Source organism: Leucopleurus acutus, assembly GCF_964270905.1.
Source record: "Leucopleurus acutus genome assembly, chromosome: 13".
Lineage (NCBI taxonomy): Eukaryota > Metazoa > Chordata > Mammalia > Artiodactyla > Delphinidae > Leucopleurus > Leucopleurus acutus.
The window spans coordinates 11,432,332-11,453,284 of NC_139155.1; the positions used below are offsets into that span (position 1 = coordinate 11,432,332).

General features: G+C 36.4%; 1 protein-coding gene across 1 annotated transcript in view; it reads right to left on the minus strand.

Annotated features, from left to right (window-relative positions):
• Positions 1-1,642: 1,642 nt before the first annotated feature.
• CDH7 (cadherin 7) overlaps positions 1,643-20,953 on the minus strand; it is a gene marked incomplete at both ends in the record, with an annotated part of 110,365 nt that continues 91,054 nt past the window's right edge. Inside the window, 2 exons of the mRNA XM_082852862.1 lie at positions 1,643-2,136; positions 17,919-18,170. Coding sequence (XP_082708988.1) covers positions 1,643-2,136; positions 17,919-18,170 — 746 coding nt within the window. The remainder of the gene's footprint in view (positions 2,137-17,918; positions 18,171-20,953) is intronic.

A 20,953-nucleotide genomic window follows, 5' to 3' on the forward strand; every position in this document is an offset into this window, starting at 1 on the left:
TTTTACAGAATCCTACAGTTTCTCCTCATGTAATCAAAAGATTGATATTCTTGTTCCAGTGTTCGTCTTTCAGAAAGAAGCACTTTTAGAAACACAGTTTCCTATACAGCGTCCACTATCTGTAGATTTATTAGGAACCCAACAATAAACCCTTTTTTAAAAGGAGAAAAGAAAGAAAAAACTAAATTCATTCTTATGTGAATATATTCACATTAAACTAGTATTAATCTAGAAAATAATGTTAGGTAGAAATATTATTTTAGTCATAAAATTCTTTCTCAAACACATGTGATCACTTAATTTTTCTCCTCACTTTGGCACATCTAAACAGGTATAGAAAGTATACAGTGCTTGGTTAATTCTTGAGGAACATATTTGCATCAGAATTTAATGGTGGGTTTTGAAATTTATAACATTACATTGTTTAAGATATATTCAAAAAAATCTGTCCTTTACTCAATATTTTTACAGCAATAGAGGGTGAGGGGAAAACATTCTTGAAAGTCTTTGGAGCATATAGAATTTGTGACCTTGAAAAATCAATCTTGCATCAAAGAAAATCTCAATTCTCTCTGAAATCTTCCTTTTATAGTACAAATACTTTCTTTCAATGTTTTGTAAATTTTAATGGCTCAGACAAACAACTTATACGTCCTTGTAGCTGTGTTCCTCTCTGAGACGTGAACAGCAACAGGCCTCAATTGCTCTACTTTTTTTTTTTTTTTTCCATTTCCATGCTTCATTTCCTCCATGTAGCTCAGACTGGAGAAAAATCAGCATGTTCTGATGAGCTTAATATTCTGAGGCAGGAAGATGGACCTGAATTGAGTGGAGATTGGAGGTCCAAAATAAATGTAACACCATGTGTCAAATAAAAAAGAAAACATAGTCTCCTGTACAAATCAGAAGAGATAATAAAAAATCAACGAATAGACAGCAACTTTTCTTCATACCTACACAAGCAGCTCAGAACGACTGCCAACTTTAAGAATGATTTACCTTTTGCTTATTTGGAACATTTCAGAATTTATTTGCTAAACAATGGTTTATGTTGCCTTAAAACAAATTTTATTGGCTTGTATTGGAGGTTTGGGGAGGATTTTCTAAGAATATTTATATTGCTAAATAAAATGTATTTGCTAACTGACAGCAATAAAATTCTGCTGGATGCTCTAATCTAGCAAGCTGAAAGCATCACTGTAAATTAAATTTGTCCCAAGTTTTGATATGCAAGAAGTTCCAGGACTTTTCAATCCTGGCATATCATGTTTTATTCCCCTCCCTGCCAGTACCGTGAAGGTATGTACAGGACACCCTGGCAACACTGACAACACAGGGCACTACTTACAGAGGTTAGGTGCCTTTGCAGGTATCTGAGAGTTGCTATCTATTCACAAACCACTGAGCATTTCTTTTTATCAAAAAGCCTTCAAATGCTCAGTCTGTGGTCAGTGCAGTCCCTTGGATAAGTCTAATGAAGATATGCTTCACCAAGGCAGAACCCTAAACGGTTAAAAATGGAGAGATATTTACAACCATTTCCTCTAGCAAGTGGAGTTCTTGTTTTCTGTATGTAGTGGTGTTTTGTTTTGTTTTTTGCTTTTACTTTTTCTTCAGTACATTTCAAACTAACGTTCCAGGGCTATGAGTACAGACTCTCCGGGCCAGTTCCGTACATGTCTGCGAGTCGTTTAAAACGCGGTCCCCAGTCACTAAGGTAGTCGTAATTCTGATCAGAGTTTGAGCTGATGGAATCTAGCGAGCTGAGCGATTCAGCCACCGAGCCATTTCCTTCGAAGGCATATGTCTGCAAGGAATCGTAAGGCGGGGCGCAGGGGTCAATGTCGGCTTCCTTCAGTCTTTCCCAAATAAATTCCCGGAAAATGACATTATCTGGGATGCTTTTAAAAGTCGGTCGACTCAAGAACTGAATTTCTGGAGTCACATCTCTCCGGGTCTTGGTGTCTCTGAGGACGTTGAGGTTTCTGAGCGCGGCCATGTCAAAGGCTTCTGTGTCTTCCTCCCCCCCACCCTCGTCATCGTATCTAACGATGTTTTCTCTGATATCTCTCTCTTCGTCGAAAATAAGGGGCTCTTTTTTCCTTCTTCTCATAGTGAAGATCAGGAGGATCAACACTGAAACAAGGAGACAGCAAAGGGAAAGTTTCAGTAAACTCGCCGGCCGCTCCCTCCCCCTGGCGAAATTACGCCTCTGATGTTGATTTCAGATTTTTCTGCCCTTTAAAGGGAAATGAATGGGCCGCCTACTTCCATGGGAATTCACAGCAGTAAATGTGCTAAAACTGCTTAAGCGCCTTTAAAATAGAACACTTTTTATACATCAAGAAACCCTTTTCCACACCTGTTCAGAATTGATGTCTCCCTCTTGAAGGTAACCCCCAAAGCATTTGACAGAGCAAATGGAAGGGCCAGGGGAGGATAAATAATTTCAAAGCCATGAAACACCAAGGGATTTTTTTTTTGAACTCCTTAATTGCTGGAAAGGCAAAGTGACATTCATAAATGTTTGGGGGTCTAATTTAACAACTGCAATTTCAGAAGGAAATGGATTATAGCATTTGGCTGGGTTCTTTGGAGAAATGCCTAGTACTTGTCTATGAAACTCAGCTGTTAAATAAAATCCAGCATGTTCAGACCATATACAACATTAAAACCTTCTTTATAATAGAGTCCCACTTTCAGTATGAAACACTGAACTTGGTTTTTATGTATTACACCTAGAGAGAGAGTACAGGTTGTGAGATTTTAGCAGTAGCCAAAGTCTGATTGAAGAAATCAATCATCCCTTTAACATTAGGAATTTTCTTTCCTTTATCAAAATTAATAAATGATAAAGCACATTTGCACTGGAACAACTACACTGGCTACTCTAAACAAACTGAATATACTTTTGTGCCTTTTAATAAGGACGGCTGTCCCTCTGTATCTGCAGGTTCCACATCCAAAGATTCAAGCAACCCCAGGCTGAAACTATTTTCTTTTTTTAATTCCAGGAAGTTTCAAAAAGCAAAACTTGGATTTGCTTTACATAGGCTACTATTTTATATAACATTTACATTGAATTTACAACTATTTATATAGCATTTACATTGTACTGGGTATTATAAGTAACCTAGAGATGATTTAAAACATAGGGGAGGATGTGCATAGGTTATAGGCAAATACTATGCCACTTTTATACAAAGGACTTGAGCGTCCTTGGAGTTTGGTATATCGGAGTTCCTGGAACCAATTCCCTACAGATAGAGCTGGGTGACTGTACACTAATAAGAAGGTGACTACTCTGCTCTGACTATGAGTGACTGAATGCTTGCCGAATTGGGAGCACATTAGATTTCATGGCCTGTTGAATCAAGTTAAAATGAAGCAGAAAGTATTCTTGAATTTTGGAATTCAAAAATATATGTTAGTGAATTATCTTTAATGATCTGTCTACAAGTAAGTTATCTTTTTAATAATTTTTAATCACAATATTTTTTCTCCTGCAAGGTCTAGGAGGCCCAACATACACACTAAGTGGATTATGGTTTGGGGTACGTTACTCTCAGCATACTTTTAAAAAGGACTTTGAAATATTTATATTTAAAATACCTTTTAAGGTATTTCTCTGGCATTAAGAATAATTTGAGAATAAAAACATCAAACTAAGACATCAAGGTAATTCAGAGTAATTAAATGTAACGACTAGGGGTGAAGCATATTTCAGCCTTCAACTCAGTCTGCTTTAAAAAAACCAAAACTCTAAGGATTTATTTAACCAAAATGATTTTATTATCAATGAAAAGTATATGCTTTCTTAAGTATGTGTCTATTTGTTCTCTGTCATCAACAGGAATATGACTGACAAAGATATTTTTATGGGAGATCTTTGCAAATAGTGGGAAATCAATTGTTTACGGGGCACTTTTTTTTTTTTTTTTGGGGGGGCACTTTTTTATTTCCTTTCCTATTTGACCTTGGCCTATTGCTCCCCCATAAGCTTTATCCACAGCCTACAATTTAGAAACTGAGATACATTTCTGAACTTTCTGGCCACCTTCTCATGTTGCTATGGCACATAAGTGCTTAATTCTCTTTTCTTGATATTATTTACTACATTTAAATGTTATCAACTGGCTTCATCAGAGTAGGAAACGTAGTTCAAAAGCCAATGGTTTTGAAATGAATGAAATACCATTCATTTCCGGTCTGTTCCCATAAATATTCTGCCATGCGTCTGCCCTCCCTGCTAAGTGTATTCCCAACCCTGTCCCTTTTGGTCTTCTGAAAATTAGCATTTCTACCACCCCTAAAGCCTTTTAGTTTTCAAGCTCCGTGCTAGAATGTTACAACAAAGACACGTTTTACAAGATTAATGTGTTTCTGTTCTAACATTCTGGTATTTAACTTCGCTGTCAAGAAGACCTTGGATAAAAGTCCAGTCTTTCCAAATATTACCTGTGTGATCTTGGGCAAATAACTTGAACTGCACGTAGCCATATGTGACAATTATAGCCAAGTTCAGGGCTCACAGGGTGGAAAAGAGATTGGGGAGTAATGTCGGTAGAAGTAAACAGAATGCCAGGCGCTTGCCAGTGTGCAACAGAGATGTTTCATTGTTATCCTCCGACCCACCAAGAATGTTAACTCAAAATTCTGTGAACACAGCAAGTGAAGACACTGTTTCTCCTCTGACCAAGGAAAAACAATGAACGAAGTTAGGTAACAAGCAAAGTAGAAGGTGTATGAAGTATGCATCAGGGCTTGTGCACTAAAGATTAAACTGGAGAGAGAGAGAAGGCAGTAAGGTGGAAAATGATGGTCTGTACACAGGACGTATCATGTGACCCTCACAGCCGTTCTCTGGGGTAGGTAATTTCCCATTCAATGGTTGTCTCAGACATGTGAAACAATCTGTCTGTGGTCAGTGTATTGATAGTAACTCGGGGTGAGGTGTGCTCCTGTCTTCAAAGCTTTTGCACTTTCTATCACACTGTGGGCTTAGACCTTCCACAGAAGGTAACTGAGATACAAGCCGAGAACTCAGGTGACAACTGCTAGTAGCTTGGAGGAAGACACATCAGGAAATCTGAATAAAAGAATTTTAGATTTATATACTTTAGTTTCTGAAACTTTTTACATAGTCTCCCAGAAATAAGTGATTGCAACAGAAAGGTGGACCAAGAAAGACTTCTCGTTAAGAAATCAAACCGAGTAAGACATGGAATGGAGAGGTAGCAGGGAGAATCGTGATGGGTGGGCAGGTGGAGGTAGGTGAAGATGAGAAATCTGTTACACATATTGGAGGGCAAAACTGAGGGGGAGCAAATGTCCAATTGAGTACAAAAATCGGATGGAAGAAGTGAATGGGCACAAGAGTAGTGAGGGTATGAAGAAGAGAAGAATTATGTAAGAATTAGATGCCCTTTTCATTTAAGTCAGTGTCTAAGAATGCAAAACATTTCCAAGTTCTCAATTTTCTTTCCTTCTTATAATTACAAGGGATCTTGTCATAGATATCTATATCTCACAATTATTACATTCTATTGTAAGTGTATTTTCACGCCACCAATAATACAGTTGCCTTTTGACCCTCAATTATAGTGTTTAGTAAAAGTGAAATGTGAGAACCCAGGGGTGCGTCAGCCCATGGGTCCAATGCCCTTTAAGCATATTAATATCTTATGGAGTTTGTCTTATTTTCCAATCTTGCCTGAAGCTGAGGAAAAATATGAAGTGTTTTAGAAGGTTAGACAATTTAACATTTCAGTGACTTGGGAGAATATTAATTTCTAACTGCTTGAGCACGCTATAAAAAATAAATTTTAACCTTTACATGGAACAAGTATTAACTGTTCTTCAGAGGTTATGGAGATAATTGCTGTATTAAAAGGAGTACTTTCTGCCTAAGTAAGCACAAGATTATATATTTTAAGAGGTTTTATCATACATCTTTTCTATCATCTGGACTATACTTCTGAGTGGAGACAGAAGGAAAGGTTTAGGTCTAGTTGAAGTCTAGACATGTACTTGAATGGTGCTGGTTTGTGAAATTTATATATCTATTGCACAATGATGTGCTAACCATTTTATGCATTTGGTATAGTGATATGATGGTGCACATAGCAGTAGACGTGACACATTTCCTCATGGAAGTTACAATTAAATGGGGTGGACAGATGTTCATCACACAAAAGAACTGTATGTAAAAGTAGAACAGTGATAATTATTCCTGAAGAGGGAAGTATGATCTCTTAAGGCTATGTATTAGGGGAAACAGGTTAGGGGAGGCCTTAAGGCAGAGTAACCGAAGGCTGAGGGTGGAGATGTGATACGGAAGAATATTCTCGGCACAGTCAACCAGTGAGCAAAGGTGTGAGGCCAACGTGTGGGTGGAGAGCAAAGAAAGAAACAGGAGGGAAGCCAGGAGACACAGGCACCAGCCAGGCCCTGCCGGCCCACGAGCCAACTAGCGTGAAGGAGGGCACAGTATGATCAGGTGTATTTTTTGAAAAAAATCATTCTGATTAGACTAAGGAAGTAGGGAAGAGTAGATGTGAGAAAAGAAGTTAGAATGCATAATGTTGACCTAATTTCTGATTTTAGAATTCAGTTTCCTAATATCCGATGCAACATTCTCCAAGCATTCCAGTATGTAGGAAGTAAGTGCTGGGCGCTGACGAAATATAACGAGAGGTTCCCTGCATCCAAGTAGCTCACTGTGTAGGCTATATTTACACAGATAAACAGAGTTCAAGTCATCATGCAGTTCGTTGTAAGAAGGTACAGACATGCATGGGTGCAAAGCACGCAGACCAGGAGAGCACCAGTCTCCCAAACCCGAGAGAAACAGAACGGAAGATGGAGAAAAATTTAGAAGTTGATACTATAAGTTAGTGAACTCCTTTATTCTAACCTTCACTGTGGTGTGTGTCAGATACATATGCAGACAGTTAACCTGGAACATGCTTTTTACTGAATCTCCTTGGCAGTATTTTAGTCTTATTTTCCTAACCCACTTCCCAGCGGCTAACGGTAGAATTATTTACCCAGAACTAAATAGAATTCTGCAGATATAATCTGATCACCACAAAATGCTGCCAACTTCTAAATGAGGCTACTTACATTAAAGAACAACTTCTTCCATTCATGTATTAACATATTTCAAATACTGAGTCTGGGGTTCATTTTAAACCACTCAGTCATGTATACTACCATCAGGCCAGTTTTCCCCATCCTTAAAAATCTGTAAAAGGTTTTTGTTTTCATTTGCAAGACTATATGTAAACCTGTTAAATATCAGTTTCTTAAGATTAACCCATTGTTTATAGACTTCTTCCAAAAGGTTAGTGCCTGAATTTCATTTAATTCAACAGTATTTTTACTGAGCACAGACCTTCTAAAACTGTAAGCCCCATAAGGGCAGTGATCTTATTCTGCACAGATATATCTAGAGCACAAAAAACAGTATCTGATACTAAGATTGCAATAAATATTTGTTAAATTGACAAAGTACGGGCAAGCTACTATGCAGATAGCTCTTGCCATTAAGTTCAGTATTTTATATAAGAAAAAAATTATTATATAATGCAACTATATAGCATTATAACATACACTAAGAAAATATGTATAGGAAGGTACAGCCAGGATGCTCAGAGAATGCAGACAAGATGACACTAAGTTAAGACCTGAAGGATGAGCCAGCCTTCACCAAGAAACTTATAAACATTCAGAATTTCTTATTAGTCATAAAATACTTGTCTAAATCTTCACTATTCAACATGGTAGCCATGAGCCACAAGCGGTGAACAAGCATTTGAAATGTGGCTATTGCTAGTTAAAATGTGAGTTGAGATGTGCTCTAAGTGTAAAATGTCCATGTGATGTTGAAGACTTAATTTGTCAAGTAAAATATATTAATAATTTTATTGACACATGTTAAAATTACGATAGTTTATACTACATTAAATTAAATATATTATTAGCATTTATTTCACTTTTTTAAAAGTTTTTGCTAATGGGGTTCCTTGAAAAATTTTAATTACATGTGTTTCACACTTGTGAATCACGATGTATTTCTTTTGGACAGTTGATCTAAACAAAAGATTTGGGAATACTAGAAAACTCTTAAGTGCATATGGTCTTAAGGTATACTACTCTTATAGTAGGAGATTTTATTGCCAAGTGACATATTGAATGGTGAAAATTATTATACTACAATTATTATGTATTTATTAGGTGTAACTGAAAACTGACCTAAATGAAAACTTGCTAGCACAATCAGACTACAAGTTCAGTAATGTTTTATAATTATCCACATCAATGGGCAAGTAAACTTAGCTTTTAAATAACTTCTACTTCCCCCTGCCTGTTTCCTCCTCTCCAAAATGGAAATAATAGTACTTACTTCAAAGAAAATGTCTCACAGTAACTTTACAAAGATTGCGTTTATATTTGTATAGTACTTAAATAGTGCTACACATAGTAAGCACTATGTGATTTTGTTAAAATTTTTGTTTTTCTAAATTTCTGTAATAAATTCTTACACAGTTCAGTTCCTATCTTTGTGGTCTTGCTAAAATTTGAGTCATATAAGTGGTGCATAGAAAGAAACATACATTTTACCATTCGTACACGTGTGATTTTGATAACCCTCAGTTAATTTAGTTAATGTGTTTGGTATCTACTCTCTTCCATTTATTGGGTGGTATAATAATGAATAATAGAGATACCAGGCCTATTCATGAGGGGCTTAAAATACGTAACAAAGGTAGTAAAATAAGCAGTAGAGTGTGATAAGTACTATTCACTGATTCCCCAAAATATTTTTCCTCCTGGGTGCCCTATGCTAGGCCTTGAAAATATAATGGTTTTAAAAAGATATTAAGGTCATTACTCTCAAGGTGCTTTTATATTTGAGCAAGGTAAACATTTACTAATTGTGATATGTGCTACAAAGGAAACACACAGGTTCATGATAAAGACCCATGGGCACGAGGAACACCTAATTTAATCGGTGGGTGAGGACATCCCCTCTTTGAAGGTAATACTGAGCTGGGGCATAAAGAATAGTATGAGACCAACAGGTGAAGGGAAGCAGAAAGAAGGTTTCAGGGACATGGGGGCATGTTTGAATCTCATGGAAAAACAGGCCATGTGGCTCTTCCTACTGGGAGAGTGAAGGCTCAGATAGCCTGATGCCATCAAGAGGTGAGCAGGTGTCAGAATGTGCCTTGCTTTGTGGGCTGTGAGGAACATCTGGATTTCATGTAAGTATATGTGACACTTCTGAAATGCTTCAAGCAAAGAAATTATGTTTTAAAAAGTGAAATGATAGGAAAAATACAGGGGTACTAGTGCATTCGCGCTGTGATCACAGATGGATGTCACTGGAAATGACATCTAAGCAAAAGATTTAAAGGATGAGAGAAGTCAACTTATCATTTTGTCTGGATTTATGTGCTGTGTAATCAGATAGATCCCCAGTAACAGAGGGCCAAACTTTGTGCACTTATGAACACACTCTATTATTTGTAGTCACAAAGAATAAAGATTTGTAATTAATAAAATTCAAGTGTATGATTGAGATAAACTAGATATCAAATATAGCATTTTTAACTGAAATTTAAACTGAATTTTAAAGTATCCTTAGTCTCAACTGCAATAATTTTTCTCTCTTTAGACTCTAAAAATCATATATTCTTATCTTTTTTTCTTGAGCCCATGTATAACTCCAGGGCTATTAATCTGAAAATATAATCTAAATGCTTTTAACCTGTGCCATATCAATTTTCCAGAAAAATTAGAGAAATAGGCTGGATCTCAAAAGGCCTAAAACTGTAGAATGTTATGGGAAAATTCAGGTCCACTACTTATGGATAAATAGCAAAATGTAATGTTCTTCTTTACTACTGAGTACATCTAAACATTCATGGATTCATTCAGTATGCATGTATCATATGCCTTCTCTATTTCACATCCGCATTTTGAGATGCTATGTATACAATGATGAAATGATGCTTGGTCATTGCCTCCAAAAGCAGGAGTCCACCAGAGGAGACAGACAAAGAGACAAACCAGCCCATGAACGATACTCTAAGACTGTTTTATACAAGGTGTTATCCAGCCCCTAGGAACAGTACCCAGCTTGGACTCAGAAGCAAAGGAAGTAAGTCTTGACTACAAAAAAAGAGTTACTATTTGTGGGTTCTGGGGAGAGGTATTCCAGGAAGAAGGAGCAAAGCATATAAGAAGAGGTAAAACAAAGCAGGATGAGTCTGAGAAAGTGCAACTCTGCAATTTAACTAAAGTACACTGTGAGTGGAGAGAGAAAAGGCTGAACTGGGAGGGAGCATTTAGGTCATAGACAGAACGTGATTCTAGTCTGTAGACAATGGCGAGACACAGAGAAGGTGACTCTAGTCTGTAGACAATGGCGAGACACAGAGAAGGTGACTCTAGTCTGTAGACAATGGCGAGACACAGAAATCTTATTTTAGGCTGGGCACACTGCAATCACATTTGCTTTTAAAAAGCTTACTCTCTCTGTGGTCCTGGATTGGAGCTGACAGAGACTGGGGAAATTACCATAATTCAGGGGCAGAAAGATGGACCATGGACAAAATCAGGTGCAACATCAAGGGAGAGAAAGACAGATTCAAGAACCAAAGTAAAATTAACAGCACTTAGGGACTGATTGGCTATGGAGGATGGAACAGACAGAAGAGTGAAGGCTGACTGATTACACCCAAAAAACACTTAAGTAGGCACTAAATCAAGGTAAGAGATAGGAATGTAGGACGATTGTTCAGTGTATGATAATTTCAGATTTCTCATGTCAGCAGTCCACCAGAACAATGACTGTACCTATCTAGATCTGCTGTTTAAGATCCAAACCAGAGATTTGCAAAACATATGCATATATGAGATACTGTTTTTCATGTCTCAAGACAGGAAGAAGTTTAATCACAACTGAAATTGATCCTTCCTTTTCCCAGAACAAGTATCACAAAATTCCTCTCCATTAAATATGTGAGTTAGAATGATTTCATTAAAGGCTCATGTGAGACAGAAAAACTGACCTAAGTACAATGAATATTTTATGCCCAAAGGCAATTGGTATATTTTGGTTGTAATGAAGCATAATCTCATCTTTAACATACTCCCAACCTTGAGAGAACATGTTTAGAATTGTGTAAGTGGAGGACATTTTAAATTAGACACTCAGAGTTCACCAAAGACGTCCTAAAGTCACTATGTGAAACAAAGATGGAGTTGCCCTATCCACAGATCTACAGGTGCTTCCAGAGACACAAAGGTCTTTCAGATTAGAAAATACATAGGGAAAAATACCTTATAAAGGACATCCAAAAGGCAGTCTGGGCTGTGTTTGGGTCCTGGGTCTGACACCTTATAACATTGTACATGTCTCCGCTAATATACAGTTCTCTCATACAAAAAGTAGGAATAGCAATAACAATACTTAGTAATACCTGCTTAGGAAATATGAGAATTAAATTAGGCAACACTTGTAAAGCACTTAGTATGAACTTGTTCAGTGTAATTCATTGTTTAGAATAAAAGAAACGCATCTGCTATCATAAATTAGCAACTATAGTCTGCCTGTTATTACCACTAGGACTGCTATGTCAAATATGTTCTTTCATTACAGATTACGATGGGGATTTATCTTTTACGTATTGCCCTCATTATTTTCTCCGCAATTTAACATTTTTTGCTTAAGTAACACTGTCACTTACAAAACCAGGAAAATAGTTTCCTGTTGAACCTGAACCAAATCATGAATGGTCTCCACAGTTAAGAGCAGAGCAAATACCGTTTAGGTCTTGGTAGATCAGGGAAGAAAAGTGAAAAGATGCATGACAGCTAAACATCCAGCTGGCTACCCTGGACACATTGGAACTGGAAAAGCTTGAATTCCATGTAGTAGACAGTGGTTTCCACAAATGCCTTCTCAAACCTGGAGGTGGGCCAGTCTAATTAATCCCCACTGTGTCTGAAGAGCTAGAGGGGATGTTATAGGACTTCAATTACTTGGACCTAAAGGTTGAAATAGGGAAAGAACAAAACTTAATATATAGTCAATTCAGTGGCAGTTTTAGTGAACAGGAAAAAGCTCCTCTGTACAGACTAACAGAAAGAAACTAGCTGTAATATTCTCTGAATAGATGTGCAATATTTAACATTGACGCCATACATTAAAACAAAACAACTGAACTACTTTCCAGTTATTTCTGGAAAAACCACTGAAGTAATTATTTAAGGTCAGTCATTCATAGATTTTGGGTTTTATTTTTTAAGTGCTTTCAGCCTGGTAGGAAAAAAACTGGGTATATCAACAATTACAAATTTTACTATGACAGGACTTCCCTGGTGGTCCAGTGGTTATGACTCGATGCTTCCAATGCAGGAGACATGGGTTCGGTCCCTGGTCAGGGAACTAAGATCCCATATGTTGTGAGGCATGGCTAAAAAAATAAATTTAAAAAATTAAATTATGTGAAAATGCATAATGAAATTTTTGTTGGAGTAAAATAGTTACTCAAGCCTTAGATTACTAAACTATCTTGCCATATATTGATGACATTTTTCTACATGAAAAATAATTGAGGCATCTGCTTGATAATTTTATCATGAACTTTGAATATGAAAATAACATCTCCCGTTCAAGTGTACTCAGTGTAAATAAAGGAAACCTCATGTTCTGATTTTTGGATCAGCTCAGAGAATTCAGGTGCAAATAAATTATAGAGGATGACAGCAAGAGTGAGAAGGAGAGAGAAATCAGAAAAGAATTCACCCATAAAGTTAGAAGAATACAAATACAGGTGAAGACCGACAAATCCAATTTCACTTCAAATCTTGAGGAAAAAAAAGAACTACATGTGAACAGCTTTTAAAAACATACTTGCAAGGTGTATTTCTTTTAGTTTAATCCAAAAGCAGTGATTGAGAAAAGGAGACCTAGAATCTGATGACTTAACAGCCACTAAATTATACCTCCTTTTCCTCCTCTGCAAACGGCTGGAAATGATTTCTGTGATGCCTCCCAGTAATATTCTGAAACCTTCAGTACACCCCCTTCTATGTTACAAGTAGCTTTAATTTATCACATCAGTGGAACACAAACTTGGCATGTAGTGAAGCATGCTTTTTTTAGGCGTCTAAAGTGCAGATGTGTCCCCAGTTTCACTCTTAAATTGAACTTGATCCTCAAATTCTTCTCCCCTCTTCACCTTGCTTTTTTCTAACAATATTTGTTCGGAACCCTGAAAAGGAATGAGTTACAAACACTGGTGCCTAGTGTCTAGAAAGGAGGTGTTGTAAAAAAATGAGTCATTTGTGCATCAGAAGTCAGGTTCATACCAGGCTGTGCATCCCATCTGCACCCCTGAGTACTGGCTCTGGCACCTGTCATAAAAACCCAGAGCCTATAACAGAAGAGACAGAACCAAAAGAGTAAAAAGTTAATCAGGTGGCAAGATACTCTTTCTGAACTGAAATGCTAATATTTGAACATACAGATTACTAGGCAGAATCCTTACTGGGAAGAGGAAGCTGTAGACAGAAGCATTGGGTTCCAAACTGTATTTCAGTACAACAGGCTCTGTTTTGACTTGTTCTTGTAGAAACTTTTAAAAAAATGAATAAACTATGGAACATAAACATTTGATTTTTAGAAGTGCAAGAGGCGTTCCTCAACTAGTGTCTCTATAAGGAAAATGCTCAAATTTAACAAAAAGAGTAGTCCTACTTAAAATCCCCCAAACCTATGACTTTACCCTGAAATATATGTATGTATGTACACACACACTCATATCTATCATATGCAAGAATGAAGTCTAATACAACTATTTCACTTACTTTCAGTAACAGCTACATAATTATTTTAAATGAATTAGAATCACCAAGAAATATAAATTGCAAGGAATGCCTAAGTCACAGATGAAAGTATTTTCTAAAATGAAGTAGGCTTCAGTAGAGGGACACCCTTTAAAAACAAAAAAGTTAACTGCTGTGCATCATTAAATTCTAGGTAATACAATTTTATCTTACTCTTTTGAAATCAGGTATAATCTAAACTGTCTGTGATAAGCTAGTCAAGTTCAAAAGGAGTCATCCACACATCTTCTACCTATGTCCTTTTTGGACATAGGGCCAGTGCCAGTACCAGTCCCTCCCCCTAGGAAGTCTGCACAAGTCCCTGGACCATCCTCACCCACCAGGGGGCAGACACCAGAAGTAAAAGGAACTCTGCAGCCTGTGAAAAGGAGACCACAAACACATAAAACATTAAAACAACATTAAACACACAAACATTCACATTATAGAGATCCCAGAAGTAGAAGAGAAAGGGCCTGAGAAAATATTTGAAGAGATTATAGCTGAAAACTTCCCTAATATGAGAAAGGAAACACTCAAGTTCAGGAAGCACAGAGTCCCATATGGGATAAACCCAAGGAGTAACATGCCAAGACACACATTAATCAAATTGACAAAAATTAAATACAAAGAAAAAATATTAAAAGCAGCAAGGGAAAAGCAACATACAAAGGAATTCCTATAAGGTTATCAGCTGATTTCTCAGCAGAAACTCTGTAGGCCAGAAGGGAGTGGCATGATATATTTAAAGTGATGAAAGGGAAAAATCTACAATGAAGAATGCTATATACCCAGCAAGGCTCTCATTCAGATGCAACAGAGAAATCAAAATTTTTACGGACAAGCAAAAGCTAAGAGAATTCAGCACCACCAAACCAGCTTTACAACAAACACTAAAGGAACTTCTCTAGGCAGGAAAGAAAAAAAAATGTGGCCACAACTAGAAACAAGAAAATCACAAATGGGAAAGCTCACCACTAAAGGCAAACGTACAGTAAAAGTAGGAAATCCTCTACACACAAATATGATATCAAGACCAGCAACCATGAGAAGAGGAGGGTACAAATACAGGAAATGGGAAATGCATTTGAAATTAAGAGACCAGAAACTTGAAACCGCCTCTCTCTCTCTCTCTCTCTATATATATATATATATATATATATACAAACATACATACATACATATATACAGCTATATCAAAACCTCATAAGAACTGCAAACCAAAAAACAAGATACACACGAAAAAGAAAAAGGAATCCAAACACAATGCTAAAGATAGTCATCAAATCACAAAAGAGAACAAAAGAATGAAACAAAAAAGACCTAAAAAAACAATTCCAAAACAACACATGGCAATAAGAACATACATATCAAGAATTACCTTAAATGTAAATGGATTAAATATTCCAACCAAAAGACAGACTGGTTGAATGGATAGAAAAATAAGATCTGTATATATGCTGTCTACAAGAGACCCACTTCACATCTAGGAACACATACGTACTGAAAATGAGGGTATGGAAAAAGGCATTTCATGCAAATGGAAATCAAAAGAAAGCTGGTATAGCAATACTGAGACAAAATAGACTTTAAAGACTGTTACAAGAGACAAGGAAGGACACTACATAATGATCAAGGGATCAATCCTAGATGAAGATATAACAATTGTAAATATATATGCACCCAACATAGGAGCACCTCAATATACAAGGCAAATTCTGACAGCCATAAAAGGGGAAACCGACAGGAACACAATAATGGTGGGGGACTTTAATACCCCACTTACACCAATGGACAGATTGTTCAGACAGAAAATCAGTAAGGAAACACAGGCCTTAAATGACACATTAGACCAGATGGACCTAATTGATATTTATAGGACATTCCATTGAAAAGCAGCAGAATACACTTTCTTCTCAAGATGGACCACATCTTGGGCCACAAATCAAGCCTCAGTAAATTTAAGAAAACTGAAATCATATCAAGCATCTTTTCAAACAACAATGCTATGAGATTATAAATTTACAGGAAAAAAATCCTAAAATCCGCAAACATGTGGAGGCTAAACAATATGTTACTAAACAACCAATGGATCATTGAAGAAATCAGGAAATAAAAAAAATACCTAGAGAGAAATGACAACGAAAACATGACGATCTAAAACTTATGGGACACAGCAAAAGCAGTACTAAGAGGGAAGTTTATAGCAATAAAATCTTACCCTCAGGAAACAAGAAAAATCTCAAACCTAACCTAAAGCAACTAGAGAAAGAACAAACAAAATCTAAAGTTAGTAGAAGGAAACAAATCATAAAGATCAGAGCAGCACATTCTGTAATAACCTTTATGGGAAAAGAATCAAAAAATGAAAAAATATCTCCATTCTTTTATATATATATAATAAAACAGATTCACCTTGCTGTACACCTGAAACTAACAACTATATACCAATAAAATTAAAAAACAAACAAGAAAACACCACAAAGGAAAATCCTTATCTTCTCATCTAGGTTATCCAGCTACTATAAAATATCCAGCTACTATAAAATACACAACTTACCTCTTAATATTTTTTGAAACCTGATAGAGAAATAATAAGCACTTTGCAATGGTTCCATGTTTTTCAACTTACTTAGTCCCTTATACTCTAATTAGACTTTAATTGGGAATTATTTGCCATTTCTAATGAATTTCTAAAAGTTTTGGCGATCTATGTGAAGCTATATGAAAAAAAAGTTTACTTCCTTCTAGATTTATTTGGCTAGCTGAAGTTATAGAAGATAATAACTTCCATTTTTATGAGATCATTTACACAGTGTATTAGTGAGTATGTCTTAGCTTGGTTAATAGGTTGAGAACTTGCTTCATTGATAACGCTTAAAATTTACTCAATGTTCACTAGATGGTTGGCACATGAATTATCTCATTTAATTTTCACAACAAGCTTATGCGTCTAGTTCTATTCTTTTCCCCTTTGAGATTAAGAAGCTAGCCTTAGAAGAACTAATGTTTTCCTGGTGAAGAGCTAGTACATACTGGAGGCAGTCATAAAAGCTAGGTTTTATCGAACTCCATAAATCTTGTTTTTAAACATTATACAGTTATGACTCCCATTGCTAAATTCTGCATTTACAAAAATAAGTGAATTTACAAATTATATTAAACCCCAAGAAAACACAGAGTACAGGCTCAGATGCAAAATTAAATGCTTACTGTCCTTGCTGTAGGAAGGTACACTTTGCCCTCACAGAATGTAAAGGAATAAACCCATTACCCAATGCCCATGTTGGATACCTCCCAATTTTTAAAAGGATGCTGCATAATCTCTTATAAAACTGCAATTCTAATATGAGTGATCAATCTAACCTAACCACATAACAAAGTAATCATGGAAAAGTACAATTAAATGTAAATTCTTCTTGGGAAATTTTGCCCTGCTGCAATTTCAAACCTCTTAAGATTCGCAAATAATTATAAAACCCACCTTAAATCTTAAGAGAGGTAGGATATAAAGCCATCATTTCTTTTTTTTTAAGCCCCCATATTCATTGGTCTTTTTTCATTATGTATTTCAAACACACAGGCAAGAATAGAGACTAATATAAAGGGTGTTCATGTCTTAAGGAATTAAATATCATAGATTCCACCCAAGGCCATTATTTCTAAAATAAGCATATTATCAAAGCAACATAGAAAAAATTCTCTTTACTCTAATACAGTTCCCAGAATTCTAAAGCAAACAGCTGGGAGATATAGTAAATGTTTTAAAAATCTTGAAAAAATTCTATTTTAAACATAAGCCATTTATCTTCACTTTTTAAAAAAATGAAATTGATAATTTTTCTGAGTTATCACTGGAAAGTGTGGTCAGTGATCATAGATTGCTCTGTGACCCAAATACCATGGATTAGAATATCTGCATATGTTCTCAAAAGGTATGAAGAGGAAAAGAAAAAAGTTCTGACCTATGGTGGTGTGACTGCTCTTACAGAGCAAGCATTGCAAACAGTACCTACCCAGTAACGTCAGGACACAGGCCAGTATTGCGATCAGGGCTCCCGTGCTGAGGCCAGCAGGGAGGACGTAGGCCTCGGCGTTGCAGGTCTGGGCTACCCCATCTGCATCACAGTCACAGACACGGATGGTGAGGGTGTTGGTGCTGCTAAGTGAAGGTGATCCACTGTCCACGATGAAGACTGGCAGATAATAAACAGATTGCTCCTGTCTCCGGAAGCCATTTCTCCTGGTGAGAATTGAGGCTGTGTTGTCTAGAGTAAAGAAAGCAAATGCATGGAACACAAGATTTCTGATGGACTCTGTCCCACCAAACTTTAAGGACCTAAATGTAAGGCCAGAAACTACCAAACTCTTAGAGGACAACACAGGCAGAACACTCTACGACATAAATCACAGCAAGATCCTTTCTGACCCACCTCCTAGAGAAATGGAAATAAAAACAAAAATAAACTAATGGGACCTAATGAAACTTCAAAGCTTTTGCACAGCAAAGGAAACCATAAACAAGACGAAAAGACAACTCTCAGAATGGGAGAAAATATTTGCAAATGAAGCAACGAAGGATTAATCTCCAAAATTTACAAGCAGCTCATGCCGCTCAGTATCAAAAAACAACCCAATCCAAAAATGGGCAGAAGACCTAAATAGACATTTCTCCAAAGAAGATATACAGATTGCCAACAAACACATGAAAGAATGCTCAACAACATTAATCATTAGAGAAATGCAAATCAAAACTACAATGAGATATCATCTCACACCAGTGAGAATGGCCATCATGAAAAAAATCTACAAACAATGCTGGAGAGGGTGTGGAGAAAAGGGAACCCTCTTGCACTGTTGGTGGGAATGTAAATTGATACAGCCACTATGGAGAACAGTATGGAGGTTCCTTAAAAAATAAAAATAGAACTACCATACGACCCTGCAGTCCCACTACTGGGCATATACCCTGAGGAAAACAGAATTTAAAAAGAGTCATGTACCAAAACGTTCATTGCAGCACTATTTACAATAGCCAGAACATGGAAGCAACCTAAGTGTCCACTGACAGATGAATGGATAAAGATGTAGCACATATATACAATGGAATATTACTCAGCCATAAAAAGAAACGAAATTGAGTTATTTGTAGTGAGGTGGATGGACCTAGAGACTGGCATACAGAGTGAAGTAAGTCAGAAAGAGAAAAACAAATACTGTATACTAACACATATATATGGAATCTAAAAAAAAAAAAAAAAAAAAATGGTTCTAAAGAACCTAGCCAGGACAGGAATAAAGACACAGATGTAGAGGTGGACTTGAGGACACAGGGAGGGAGGAGAAGGGTAAGCTGGGACGAAGTGAGAGTGGCATGTACATATATACATGACCAAACGTAAAAGATAGCTAGTGGGAAGCAGCCACATAGCACAGGGAGATCAGCTCGGTGCTTTGTGACCACCTAGAGGGGTGGGATAGGGAGGGTGGGAGGGAGACGCAAGAGGGAGGGGATATGGGGATATATGTGTATGTATAGCTGATGCACTTTGTTATACAGCAGAAACTAACACACCATTGTAAAGCAATTATACTCCAATAAAGACGTTAAAAAAATAAATTAATTAATTAAAAAAACTTTATCTGCCTTAAGTCACTCTCCTTAGCTTCTTTTGACAGAGAGCTGTATTTCCAAATATTGGTTCATGTGAATACATTTTAATACATTTATGTCATGCTATATGGTTATATCCAAAGAAACAGTTATAAAGTAAAACTGAACGGGGAAATGTTTATACATCATTTATTACATTACCTGCAACTCTGTAAAAATTACATATACCTTTTTACTAATCTTAACATTTCAAACCATATGCTTATAAAGAAGATAATAAAAATTAACAGGTTAAGTATTTTTGCATCATCATCAGATAGCATAGGTGAAATTTCCAATCCACCTTTTCTTGGACAAGTTCCAAGCCCAATATAGAAGTAAGTAAAATAAGCCACTCTAGTTTTAATTAAAATGAATATGCATAGATAGTCAAAAGAGGAATTATTGGGTAATTTTTAAAAATCCGTACTGGTACATAGGGTTACCAAAACACCATGTATATAAACATTTTGTCAGTGATAAAATAGGTCATTAGTATTTAATTTATAATATATTCAATATTCTGTTTCATCTAACCTATTATGGTAATTATGAAACTTAACGGTGATCAGTAAGTCTGTATGACACAACTGTGATTTCTATATCAGAAATAGATTTCTTAATCTGCTAACAATTTGTCCAGTTAACTTGTCTTAATTAATTAATAATGGAATTTATGTGATTTTAAAATTTAGAGCAATTAATGAAAATATAATGGAAAAGAAGGAACACCAGGACCATAGTTTTACCCAGTGTGCTTTATCCAGTGACATGAAAGAATGAACAATACTCTAATGAAAGAGCAAGCTGAAATCTGTTCTGTCTCGAACAGCACAGAACAGCAAGCGCACATGAGACTGGAATTATAAAATGTAGTAGGAAGAAAAGTGTTTGGTTTTCAGATTCCAGCTGGTAGGTTTTTATGTAAACAAATCTTTTATTTTAAAATGTATGAATTCAAGAGTGTTCGTTGAAAAACTACACATGGAGTTGTTGAAGCATATTGTCTTGAGTATGTTTCTGTACCCTTGACACACCCCTAGTCTTTGCCTTACAACCATTCAGATGTTATACATATTTATGATTTGATACACAAAGTTTTTTCAGAGTTGTTGATTTGTAACCTAACATGCCCGACATCAAATCTCACACACACACACACACACACACACGCACACACACGACACGTTGAGGAGCACATGCTAAAATGCCCAATATCTGATGTATATGATTTTAAAATTTACAGCAATGTTCCCATGTTGAGGAACATAATGTTCACAAAAGAGATCATAAAATTCATCATGTTCTGTATGTGCTTCCTAAAATGGAAGTCAACGGATGAACTGACGTTCTTTCTTCCTATTCCTTATGTTTTCCTCCAAGATTCCCACAGATGAG